A 13,227-nucleotide genomic window follows, 5' to 3' on the forward strand; every position below is an offset into this window, starting at 1 on the left:
AGTATTAGTAAGCTATTAGTGTTATGTAATGTAATGATAGGTAATATAAGGTAAGATTATGTAATGTAAGGTATTGGTAATTGTTATTATTGTAAGGTAATGTAGTGCTGTTATGGTAATGTAAAGTAACACAATTTAAAACAGTGCAACACATTTTCATGAAATGGAATGTGAGGTAACATAACAAAATGTAACACATAGTAACATAATCGATGTGAAAGTAATGTATTGTTCTGTAATTTTATGTAATAGCTAGTTTCAACAAGTACTATCAACAATGGGGATTACTTGTTGGTTAACGAAACTAAAATAATTGCATGTTGGGTTGCATCTCATTAGACAAATCTCGGAACAGAAGTAATGGTAATGAGGCATTCTCCTGATAATATCTCGTAATGACAAGGAATGTGTGACTTGCTAGTTAAACCTTTGACCTCACTCTCTTACAGCCATTCCAAAAGGATGTGAAGGCATACAAACCACAGATCACTGAAAATGGTCGACTTGGTGCAAGCTACGACCGCCTCATCAGTGAAACCGAGGAGAACATTAACAACCGCCCTCACTACCGCTCAACGGAGCTTGACTTGTCCAAACCTCTGGATCGAAGACCGACAACTTACACAGAACCAGAATATGTTGAAGACAGTACGTCTTTGTCTTTATCTTCTTGTTCAATATATTTATTCTTAAATTTGTGAAAGGAAATCAAAATTCAAACTTGTTTTAACACAGTGATCACATTTAGTTTTAAGCATGTGAATGAAATTTGGTTCGATTTGTTCAACAGAGGATACATTTGTGGACATCCAAGTAGCTGAAGTGAAACAGAGGCATGAGAACCTTCAGCTGTTGATCGTGGAGCGTCTAGAGGATCTGGAGTTAATGCTGCAGTTCATGGAGAGGTGCGGCGGGGTGTTTGGTCTCTTAGAGTGGGCAAACACTACCGAGAGTAACATCAAGAGGATTAGACCAACAGGCCGAGAGGTGGAACCTCTAGAGCGAGAGATTGAGGAGTTTGAGGTAAGATATTGGCTGATGGTGGTCGGGGGAGGGGTAGCTCTTGGCAAAACAAGAGAGTGGGCAAAGTAAAAGTAGTGTTTAAGTAACTCAATCTCCTTAAAGATGGCAAGAAGTCATCATCAGGTTTTCAAGCTTATTTAGGTTTGAACAAACACAAGAACACATCCTAATGATGTATTACAATTACATCTTTCCATCTGGTAGAAAATCGTCCAGGACATCAACTCCCGCAAAGTTCCTGTTTCTGATGTAACGGTCCATGCCGAACAGTTCTTGAAGTCGACCAGAGACAAACTGACCCCTGAACTTCAGAACGAACTTCAAGGAAGTGTCGGCGACCTCAGAACGACCTATGAAAGGCTGTTGGGCACATCTATGGATTGGCTGAAGGATGCGAAGGATTTGTTGGACAGACTGAAGAGAGAGAAAGATGAAACAGTATGTAACATTTAGACTTTAAAAGTTTGCATTCATTAAAAAATAAAACTGAAATAGAAATAGAGTATCTTCTCACCAAGCATAAAAGTTTAGAATAGTAGGTTAACAATCCCATATATGAACTAACATATAAAAGTTATTCATGTTGTTAAATAATATGTTTCTTATAATGGTATTGGAGATGAAAGCGTATTGTGTCCCGTCTATGAGACTGATTTAACCTATTTTTGCCAATTGATGTAGATGTCTGTTGAAGCCAAGATCCGTAGCCTCCAGGAAAGACTGAATGGTCTCAGTGATTGGATCACAGAGATGGAGAGACAGCTGGGATCAGAACAACCCATGGAGGAGAATCTGCAACCTCTCAACAGACAAAACCAAGATCACGATGTAAGCAAAAGGAAAAGCTGGCTATGTTGGCATTTGAATTATAACAATGCGTTTGTTGAAACACAATTTTTACCTTGTTTCAACAAATTTAGAAACTGTTATTTCCAAAGACATTTCTTAGAAGTAGTTCAAGATTGGTGTTAATCAAGACCCAAATAGAAAAAATTAAGACCAGGCTATTAAGGCTCAGTGATATGCACAGAATTTTCAAAGGTGGTAGGGGAGGGGGGCTGGGTAGGAGGGGCAGGGAAATTTAGAATTCTCTTGACTGAGTTAGGTAGGGTCCACTGCCCCCCTTTCCACGCCCCTCTGCAAAGGCTTATCTTTTGTTTCTATTCTAATATATTTCTCATTCAGGCTCTCCATGAAAACATTCAGAGCAAGCAAGAGGACACTGTGTCAGTTGTACAGGACACTGAGTCACTCCTGAGACAATATCCAGACCGTATTGATCAGGTCCTACAGTCCCAGCTACGAGGTCAAGCCACTGACCTCAAATCCCGCTACGGGGTGGTCAGCTACCAGTCACAGAACAGAACCAACAGACTCAACGGAGCCGTAGACGAACTCGAAAAATTCAGTGAGGAACAGGACGAGTTTGTGCAGTGGTTGAACGGAGCTGAGAAGAAACAAGCAGATTTAGTGAGAGACACACCAAGGGATATGGAAGCCTTGAAGGGACTCTATGGCGAACAAAAACAATTTGCTGAAGACGTAGTGAACCATGCTGTCGATCTCAAGTTCCTGAATACTACAGGACCAAAGTTCCTTGACAGATCAAAGGTACAAACTCTGTTTTAATTTTTGATGTGGTCTCTTTTTGCACTTGGTTGTCTGCTTAGAAATTATTTTTCTTTTCACTCTTATGTTGTGTTAGCTAAAATTCATTGGTACCAGTCACCTGCATATGTTATGGCTAGACTATATATATATATTTTGAGTTGCTATTCTCAGCTACTGCCCCTCACTTCCTCTCACTTTGTACTTTATTTCTGATTTGGTGGATTGTATCATCTACAGGTCTACCGCAGCGACTTGTCTGATTTCCGTAACACCGTGTTGCCACGTGACTTCAGCCGTTCATTCCGAGAGAACCCAGAGACCACCATCATCAGTGATTCTCTGAACAGCATGAATGGCAGATACAGCCGTCTCCGACAAGATTCATCTCAGTATCTCCACCGACTGGAGGAACTGCTGTCTTTTCACCAGACATACAACCAAACCAGTGATGTGGTGAACAACTGGTTACCTGGAGCAGAGAAGACAGTAGAGACCCTACTGAATGAACCAATAGCAGTAGAGCCAGGACAAGTACAGCAACAGATTGACAAACTAGAGGTAATGAGATAGGGATGTAGGTAACAATATGGAGATATAGGTAATAATATAGGGATGTAGGTAACAATATGGAGATGTAGGTAATAGGATAGGGACAAGTACAGCAACAGATTGACAAATTAGAGGTAATAAGATAGTGATGTAAGTAACAATACATGGATACAAATAATAGCTAGGATGTAGGTAATAATAACAGGGAACAGAGAAGACAGTAGAGACCCTACTGAATGAACCAATAGCTGTAGAGCCAGGACAAGTACAGCAACAGATTGACAAACTAGAGGTGATAAGATAGGGATGTAGTTAACAATATGGAGATATAGGTAATAGGATAGGGACAAGTACAGCAACAGATTGACAAACTAGAGGTGATAAGATAGGGATGTAGGTAACAATATGTAGATATAGGTAATCAGATAGGGATGTAGGTAACAATATAGAGACATGGGTAGTTACTATGATCTATTTAATTAACTGTCAGTTTAGTTCATTAGGAAATGTATTTATATACTTCTTGCACCATTACTCCTTTACAAACACTTAATTTGGTTTTACATTCTTCAGACTCTTAGAGATGATGTCCTACTTCATCTCAAAGATGTTGAAAATGTCAAAGAATCAGGGCAAGAGCTGTCTGACGCCCAACCAGAGACCAAACCAGTGGTTGGAAGGAATGTAGGTAAGTACACAAGGCTCAAAGACATGAAAGTGTTGTTCACACTTGAATAAACTGGTTCTCTGAAGCCCAGCTGTAACTCAGACCGATGTTTGGAAGGAACGTAGGTTTTAGTATACAACACTCTGAAACATGAAAGTGTTGTTCACACCTGAATAAACTGGTTCTCTGAAGGCCAGCTGTAACTCAGACCGGTGTTTGGAAGGAACTTAGGTTTTAGTATACAACACTCTGAAACATGAAAGTGTTGTTCACACTTGAATAAACTGGTTCTCTGAAGTTGAGCTGTAAATCAGACCGGTGTTTGGAAGGAACGTATGTGAGAGCACAAATTCATGTTCATGCCAGTATGTAACAACAACTATATAGCTCAGATGTTCTTTGAAAACTCTCCCCCATTCAAGCTAATTTTTAATCTTTGTAAGAGTGGCATTAATATATTTTCTGTTTCTGGTGTGGCAATATTCTGGAATAGTTAGTTACCTGTGAGTACTTGTTTGCTTCAGATACCACTGTGCACCGATATGACAACCTACAAGGACAGATAACTCATCGACTGAGTGCCTTGCAGCAAGCTCTAGCTCAAACAGCAAGTGTCCAAGAGAACTTGGATATGCTGTTGCGTTGGTTGGATGAAGCAGAACGTAACGTTCACAAGATGGTGAAGGGAACATTGATCGCCATACAGCGGGAACCGTTGGTAGAGAACATGCAAGAGCAAAAGGTAGTTACAGCCTTATTGTAATTTTACAGAGTAAACAAGGAAGAAATAATGATTGGAAATCTGATAATTTTAATCCAAGTATTAATGCAACAGCTCCCCACTTTCCTGACTTTTAACCCTTGGATTAAATGTTTTCAGTTAACTGCGAAAGTTAAACTCAAAGCATGCACAAATGATGATTGTTAAACATATTAAACTTTGGAAAGGTGTGCTTTAAATGGTCATATTTCTGATGTGTCATCTGTGTTTCAGTTTCTCATTGTAAAAGTATTCAGAGTTTGTTTTCCTTGGAACTGCTTAATTTATTGGTCAGGTTGGCTGAATTTGCTGTCATAGCTTGTTGGTCAGTATGTGATGTGCTGCATCATCTATGTCTACAATAAGGGTACACCAGTCTGAGGTCCAGAGTTGAACATTTTTACATCAAGTTGAATTGATGAGATGATTAGTTTAATATTTGATTTGGCTTAACCGTTGTTTCATTCATTCCTTTACTAGGCCATCATGTCTGATATTGTTCAACACAAGCCGACCATTACTTCAGTTACTCAATCTGCCAATGAACTGATTGAGACCAGCGAACCTACAAAAGCACAACAGGTGCAGAAGAAACTGGACTCTATCATTGACAGATATGGTAATATCTCCACGGTAACAACAAATCATGGAGAATACTTGGACCATCTTGCTCAGAAGCTTGGCAACTTTGAAGATATGGTGGAAAAATTGGAAGATTGGCTTCTACCTGCTGTAGAACGGCTGGAGTCGAAGCAATTGGGCCAAATGGAACCTGCTGAACTGGAAAGAGTACTGCAGGTGAGGCCCAATCACTGGTTAGAGAAATATGAATATGCAGCAGTAGAAACATGAATATGGAATTATTGCATGTGTGTAACACAAGGCTATTTACAACAATTATAAAAGCAGGGAAACCATTGTGTCAACCAGAAACCAAGTAAAATAAACAAACCATTTTGTAAATCTGACCCCGTATAAATTAATACCAAAACTGGTGATTTTATGTCTTGTTAATTTGCACAAATGTGATAAGACTTGAAATGTCCATTTTGGCAACAATAGCTTAGCTTTGGTGTTACAGAAAGGGTAGTTACTTTAACACAAACCATTCACATGAAAATTTGGCAACCTATATTTGAAAAGTATTACACCTTATTCATTGCAGCAGTTTGGAAATTATCCCAGAACATTGCTGTTACTTTATTTGCAGATGAATTTGACATTAATTAATTAGCTAGGTATGATATAAGGATAAACAGCCAAATCAAATATTGCTTTTGTGTTCTTTATTTACTATCCAGAGTTTAGTTATAATCTTTACCAGTATTTCTGTATCATAATCATAAGTTTGTAAACCCTTACTCCGTTCTTCTACAGGATTACAAGAAGCAGGTGGATGCTCATGGAGTTAACCTGAACCAGGTTCAACAGCTCGGTGAGGAGCTCTTAAAGGATCCCAGGGCCAAGGATACTTCACACGTCAGTGCAGTCCTCAACAATGTCAACGCTAACTGGAAGGCAGTTGAAGAAGCACATGCCAAGAGGTGAATAAACCCTTCAACAACTGTTTGTATATCAGTAATAAAATCAAATACTCTTGTGTTGTCATGTATTATTGCTGACTACATATTAGCACATTAAATGTTATTTATTATGATAATGATCATTTTTATGAATCCTTTTTAATATCATCATTCTTATTAAATATTGTAAACAGGTCTAGACAACTGGAAGAGATGCTGTCCTCTCTGAAGAAGTATGGCGCCATCAGGAAGGATGTGGTTTACTGGTTAGAAAACACTGAACAACGACTAGACCAGATGTCCAAGGAACCTCTGAATCAAAACGCTATACAAGTACTTTACAAGGAGCTCCGGGTAAGAAATATCATCCTTCCATTCCTTGGTATTGTTCTTCCGTTTGGAATTCCTTTTTCTTCTGTAGAGTGGACTGATCTTGTAAGAACATTAATTCTGTTATGATTTGGTAAATAAGAGAAGGCAGTTGTTTTGGTTTTCATTGTTTTGTTTTCCTGTCATATTTTTAATATTTCTAATTTCCAACTTGTTTTTTATCATCCTCGTAGCCACTGCAGAAAGATATTGATGATCACCAACCACAGATCAGTGAGAACGAGAGAAGTGGCAAGACGGTGGATCAGCTGAGGTTTAGCATCGGTCATTCCATCCAGATAGTGACCCACCAGCCATCCACTGACCTCAAAGAACATCCTACTCAACAGCTCAAGAGACCGGGCAGTCCACAATTCCAAGAATCATTGGAATTCTTTGGTAAGTCATCAAAATATGTCTTATTAAACTAGCTTAAGTGGAATAAGTTGCAAAATGTGATATATTGTAGTAATTTACTCCTACCTAAGTAGTGTAATGTTTAAAAAATGCAAGATAGCTGGAAATAACTTGCCAGTAACTTGCCAATAGTTAATATCCTACACAGGGAATCCCATGAACTTCAGTTGAGCACTGCACTTGTAATCCTGAGATATTCTGGTCATTTGGATCTGTAAAGCCAAGACTTCTTTGGTTGCTCATGTTCTAGTCAGGTTTTTGTTTATGAGTTGCTCATAAATGACGCAGCAGACTTTGAACACATAAATGGAAGGAATTAAGTAGTCATTTTGATTTAATAAAATATTTCTTTGTTTTAAAGGTGAAACACCAATCCAGAGAGAGGTGGCGGACGTCAGCAGTCGCTACGAGAATCTGAAGAAACGGGTCAATAGTGATCTGGCCGATCTGAGCCTGACCGAACAATGGATGGAGAACATGGACGCTGCAGTGTCCTCTCAAGACTGGACCACAAGCTCTGAAGCAAGACTTCAGCAGCTAAAACCAAAGAGCGATGACATTCCTACTCTAGTCAAAGAAATTGACAATTTCAGAGTAAGTAGCTTAAAAATGTTGTTTCAATCTTGAAGAGAAGCTAGATGGTTGTTTTCAAGCAAGTAAAGCTACTTACCAACTGATATATAGCAGCTTGGTTTTGATGAAAAAAATATTCCATAGCAGTTTTATTGCTCTAGTTATTTTGGTAAAAGTTGATGGATTTGAATGGGCAGGAGGATGGGGGGGGGGGGGGAGGGATTGGTTAAGGGTTGTTTTTTCATTTTTAAGTAGTGAATATTGGAAATGAACTGCATGGTATTACTTTACATATGTCACACTCTGAAATATGGACAGCAATTTCTTTAGGTTGAAAAGAACTCAAGAAAATGAATATGCTAGTTTTTTTAAGTACAAAGAAATGATGTCATTTGCATGATTAGGGTAGAATCTAAAGGGAAATGGAATTTTTTGAACAATCCTTAAGAATTGATGTATGTTGGGTTTTGACTTACAGAGCATTCACGAAGAGGTTAGAAGCCGCCAGCCAGACATCACAAGTGTAGTGACTGGATCGGAGCAGTTTAACCGCACCAATCGAGAACGTCTTCCGGAGAAACAGAAGGACTCCCTCAGTGGGAGATCTACCACACTGAAGAAGGACTATGATCGTATCTACAACCTGTCCGATCAGTGGCTGACAGAGGCAGTCGATCATCTGAATCAACTCAAGGAGGATGAAGATGCCAGGGTGAGTTTGATTCATGAAAGTCAGATATTAAAAACTTGGAAAAAATACAGGAGAAATATGCCCCCAGGAAGTCCTGAAGTCAGCAAGGCATTATTACAGAGAAAGGCCAAACTTGAATGATGCATATATACATCACAAGGATGGCTTTAGGCACAGTGTTGAAAAGAAACGCTACTGCAGCAACTGTAAAATCCCCTGTAGAAATTTTTTCAACCTAACTTCGATATAAACAACCAGTCATCAGTCGGACGACCTACACTGCTGATTTCAGTTGTCCAAACAGAAATTTGGAAGACTTTGACGACCATTAAAAATTGGCCCTTCATTGAGTGAAGCTTTGATCTATTGAAAACTTTTACGAAACTATCAAGACTGCTGTCTATGTTTTGCTGTAATAATCCGGGTGTTAAACTGTCATTATTTACCCTTATGTCTGTGTTCAGTTGAGCTATTATCAGGGTGTTAAACTCTCATTTTTTATCTCTTTGTTCAGTTGAGCTATGAGCAGCAGCTACATCTGCGTCTAAGTCAGCTACAAGAATTACTGGACTGGTTGGCTAAAGTGGAACAATCTCTCGCTTCTCAGTCACCGATGAGTGAGAAAAGCACCACAGTACAACAGCAGTACAGCAGTCACAAGGTAAGACATTGAAACAACCAAGGGTGGAGCTGTATCACCAATGAAGTGGGAGGGGGAGGGGAAGGGGATGGGGGAAATGTTCTAAGGTAATGTTGGAAGTAAATGTCTTATGGACTCTCAGTCACAGTTTAGTGAGAAGAACACAACACTATAACAACAGAGCCCCTGCCACAGATTAGTTCACTGATATAGTAATGACAGTATGTCGAGGGGAGAAGACTATTCTAACACAAGTGAAGGGGGGTGGGGCGTGGGCAGGGGGTGGGTGAGCATTTAAGATCTTGATAGAAGTAACTCTATATGCTTTATAATTGTCTTCTCAAAGAAGAAGTCATCTGTCAGATGATGTCAATGTTGTTGCTGCTCGAAGCACAAGATACACTTTTCCTTCTGTGTGTTGTGACATTAAATTTTTGTCGTGTTTCCCCTTAGCCTCTTCATGATGACATACAAGCTCATCAGCAGCCAATCTCTAGATGTCTTGAAGATATCCAACAACTGATCGAACAATTCCAGCACAGGCTCAGTCAGGGAGACCAACGCAAGTTTACTGACGGTCAAGCAGAACTTCAGACCCGCTATGAGAAGGTCCACGCCACCTCCTTCAGCCGTCTAAAGAGGTTAGCCTCTGGCATTGAGGAACTGCACAAGATGGAGCAAGATATTCTGGAATTCACTGACTGGATGAGATCGGCGGATGGCCAACTCTCAAATTCTGAGAAGAATGTCGGACAAGACTTACACACTCTGCTCTCACAGAGGGAGAAACACGTCCAATTCGAGGATGACGTCAAGGACCAGAAAGGAGACCTTCGATTCATCAGGAAGGCAATCACCACCTTCACAGACACCTCAAAGGTATGATTGACATTCATGAATTTTCATGGTTACATCACAATGAAATTTTCGATGCTCTCTTCAGATATTCCAATATCAACTTTCAATTTGATAAATTTCATAATGATGAGCAAAATAAATTTAGAAGACTCGTTACAAATCAATTTTTATTTCTATATTTGATCCTCAGGAGCACAGAGAAGAACTTGCCACTTTCCGTAACTCCTTGCCCAGACAGACTTCCCGAGGTTTCGTGGATACCAAAGAGGAAAACATCCTACCAGGGAAGCTGGCAGACATGGCAAGTGACTTTGACAAGTTGAAGACAAGGTCGGTGTCCTACCACACCCTTCTTGCAGAGTTGATAGACCGGCACCAGAGATTCCAAGACTGCGCCTCGTCCACGGCAACCTGGCTCGGACAGGCCGAAGACCATCTACACGAATTGAGAGAGGAACCAATCAGCTCCAACACGGATACCATCATCAGACAAATTGAGAAAGTCAAGGTTAGAAGGTCACAGATATGAAAGAGCTATTCAAATGCAATTAAGAGAGTTATTTAGTTTGGGTTAAGGAGGAGGTGGGAGAGAAGCAAGGGAGGGGGGGGGGGGGTTAGGAGGCATTTATTGGTACTGGAGAAGAAGCTAGATGAAAAATAATGAAATAAAAAATACTGAATAATATTAATGAGTAGGAAAGGTATCTGCCTTTGATATAATTCCTCCACTGCTTTCTTCAAGTCTTGCCAAATGTTTCTATTATTAATTTTTTCATTATTTTATTATTCTTTATAGTTTACTACTTGTAAAGTTGTAACTTGTTTACATGTTTGTGCTTTCACAGAGCTTCCACCAAGATGTGGTTTCTCACGCTAGTAATGTTGAAGATGTGAAGTCTGCAGCAGTGGAGCTGATCCAAACACAGCCATCAGTGAGAGCACCCACCCAACAAACTACAGGTGATTAGAACATCATATTCAGGATCCCAGCTCTTTAATTTAAAGCAATTCATTTTTCTTTAATTCTTTCACCTCAGCAGTAATTATGACACAGATCTGTAACTCATAGAAAGTTAATTTGACAAAATGCAACAATTTCTTCCTGTTTAGAAAAGCTAGAACCAATAGCTTACATTTGCCAAGTTCTGAATACTACATTCTTCACAGGTGGTAAATTCTTGTTTAAATGCAGTGAAGGGTATAATAATGGTAACAGGTGACCATATTTCATTAGGCATTGTAGTAAAGTTACCACAGTCAGTCCTTGCCTCAAGAAGATGTGACATTTAGAAGTCATTTTCTGGGACTTGACTTCTTTAGGTAGACATTCTTGGCTTAAAAATTGCAAGTGGTATCTAAACCTTAGTTTCACTCATTCTCATATTCCTCTTTTGTAAAATTGATCTCTCTTTGACATTTTTTTGATGTTTCGTTATTTTCCTTTGCAGATACTGTCGTGAGTAGATACAAAGCTCTGGAAGCTGGAGTCAATGACCTACTGGAAGCACTGAAGGAGGCTTTGGCTAAATCTCAAGGAGTCCATGAAAACCTGGACATGCTCTTGAAATGGCTGGACACGGCGGAGAAGGAACAGTATCGACTAGAGAAGGGAACAGTCATACCAACAAAACGAGAGCCTGTTATGGAACAGTCTGAACAGAACAAGGTACCATACATATATCCTGTATGCTTAATATATAATACATAAATATTCAGTACTTGTTAAATCAGACACTTCTTTTAAAGTGTAATGCAACCATCTGATACAGTGTGGTGTCTGTTTTACATATTGTGATTATGCATGTTTCACTGTATTTTTAATGACGTGGACAGGTGTTGATGCTGATGCGACTCAATGTAAAGAAACTATCCTTTTCAAAGTATTAAAAAGTGATTGAATTGTTTTAAAAGTGTCACCAAAAGCCAATTAATCGATCAATCAATGAATCCTCAGATGCTGGAAGATGACATCATGAACAACCAGCCAACCATAGAAGCAGTGAGGCAGACTGCTCTGCAACTGATTCAGAGCACCCCAGCCAAGGAGAGCGAGGCTGTGAAGTCCAAACTAGAGACGGTCAACAGACGATATTCCACTCTCTCCTCCTCTGCGTCCAAGCACGGTCAGGACCTTCAGACACTCAGTAGCAAGCTGAATGAGTTCGAGAGAGCCGTCGATGAATTTGAAGACTGGCTGCTACCAGATCTTGAAAAGCTAGGATCCAAAGATTTCATGACCAACGACCTGAGTAACATTGCCAACACGCTCAAGGTTCGAAAACAAATTAATCATTTAACATAATTTTTATTTGTCATAACTATAAAATACTTTTCAATTGTCAAATCAAAGACCTGTGTTGTTTCTGAAATTGAGGTGAAAAAAGTGAAACAAATTTTACATCTTTAAGTATCGTTTACATGAATTTTTTAAATACTTTTTATCGATTCCTGGGAGAGATTGTGAGAATCTTCATCATTGGAAGTGAAGCCAAGGTTTATTTCTTTTTTGCAAGGACAACAACCAATATTATATTTGACATATTTTTCATTTTGATAGGACATGCAACATCGACGAGACACCCACGTGGCACAGTTCAAGAGAATCCACCAGCTAGGGGAAGAGCTCATCAACAGCAGTAAAGTGAACGACTCATCTTTCGTTGCCACGGTAATGGCAAACCTGGATGAGAACTACAACGACTTCGAAGATGCTCTGCAGCAGAGGTAAATATATTAAAACGATAGTTAACACAGTGAAATATCTGTATTAAAAATAAGCTAGGCTGACCGGCGTTAGCTGTGAATGTGTTAGGTTGTAGGCTTGTAATTTTCCAAGGTGTGAATCATTTCTGGTACCATTAATACCACAAACTAACAGTATAGGTACATTTGAGACTTTACACTGTTATTCCACTTTACATATAGTCTTCATTGAACTGTAGCAGCATTCATCACCTTCATGGATGTTGTGGAGGCCAAATGCTTGGTATGCTACCTCAGTGTGGTTTCTACACCATGTAACAAAACAATGGGTGGTTCCTGGATAAAAATTCTAATGCTATCAAACCAATATGATACAGTCACAGAACTTGATACAACAGTATTGTGAATACATTTGAAACAAAAGATCATGTCATTCTTCTGAGAATACTCAGAATACTTTCTGTTATTATGCCATTGGTATGCTCATATTTTCTTCGTTTCCAGCATTTCCTTTGGTACTCATGTTTCCATTGGTACCTAATGAACTCAATAGTTTAAGTTTACCCTCAGAACTATCTTTCCCTTTAAGAATTTCTTTTACAAGTTTGTCAAATTCCACTTCATTTTTATTCAGGGAAGACCATTTAGAGTTTGAGAAAGATGCTGCCAGAAAGTACAACGACAAGCAGAAATCAGTCAACATCTGGCTAACAACCACGGAGAGATCTGTAAGCCAGCTTCCTCACACTGCCAAAAATATCAAGGCTGTAGAAGCTCAGCTTCAACAAGTATTGGTAAGTCAAACACTTTTAAACAATTGACAATTGTGTAACAAATAATTCT

At 39.2% G+C, this 13,227-nt stretch overlaps 1 protein-coding gene across 15 annotated transcripts in view; it reads left to right on the forward strand.

Annotated features, from left to right (window-relative positions):
- LOC139973076 (uncharacterized) overlaps positions 1–13,227 on the forward strand; it is a 293,321-nt gene that overhangs the window by 127,925 nt on the left and 152,169 nt on the right. For all 15 annotated transcript variants that reach the window (XM_071979459.1, XM_071979458.1, XM_071979453.1 and 12 more), the window contains 22 exons: positions 450–648; positions 791–1,023; positions 1,228–1,461; positions 1,705–1,851; positions 2,209–2,634; positions 2,872–3,192; positions 3,757–3,871; positions 4,375–4,592; positions 5,091–5,408; positions 5,988–6,154; positions 6,328–6,487; positions 6,697–6,901; positions 7,281–7,513; positions 7,971–8,204; positions 8,698–8,844; positions 9,277–9,702; positions 9,872–10,189; positions 10,527–10,641; positions 11,130–11,347; positions 11,636–11,953; positions 12,239–12,405; positions 13,019–13,178. In XM_071979459.1, the coding sequence (XP_071835560.1) occupies positions 450–648; positions 791–1,023; positions 1,228–1,461; positions 1,705–1,851; positions 2,209–2,634; positions 2,872–3,192; positions 3,757–3,871; positions 4,375–4,592; positions 5,091–5,408; positions 5,988–6,154; positions 6,328–6,487; positions 6,697–6,901; positions 7,281–7,513; positions 7,971–8,204; positions 8,698–8,844; positions 9,277–9,702; positions 9,872–10,189; positions 10,527–10,641; positions 11,130–11,347; positions 11,636–11,953; positions 12,239–12,405; positions 13,019–13,178 (5,079 nt within the window). The remainder of the gene's footprint in view (positions 1–449; positions 649–790; positions 1,024–1,227; positions 1,462–1,704; positions 1,852–2,208; positions 2,635–2,871; positions 3,193–3,756; positions 3,872–4,374; positions 4,593–5,090; positions 5,409–5,987; positions 6,155–6,327; positions 6,488–6,696; positions 6,902–7,280; positions 7,514–7,970; positions 8,205–8,697; positions 8,845–9,276; positions 9,703–9,871; positions 10,190–10,526; positions 10,642–11,129; positions 11,348–11,635; positions 11,954–12,238; positions 12,406–13,018; positions 13,179–13,227) is intronic.

This window comes from Apostichopus japonicus, chromosome 9 (genome assembly GCF_037975245.1).
Source record: "Apostichopus japonicus isolate 1M-3 chromosome 9, ASM3797524v1, whole genome shotgun sequence".
NCBI classification, from domain to species: Eukaryota; Metazoa; Echinodermata; class Holothuroidea; order Aspidochirotida; family Stichopodidae; genus Apostichopus; species Apostichopus japonicus.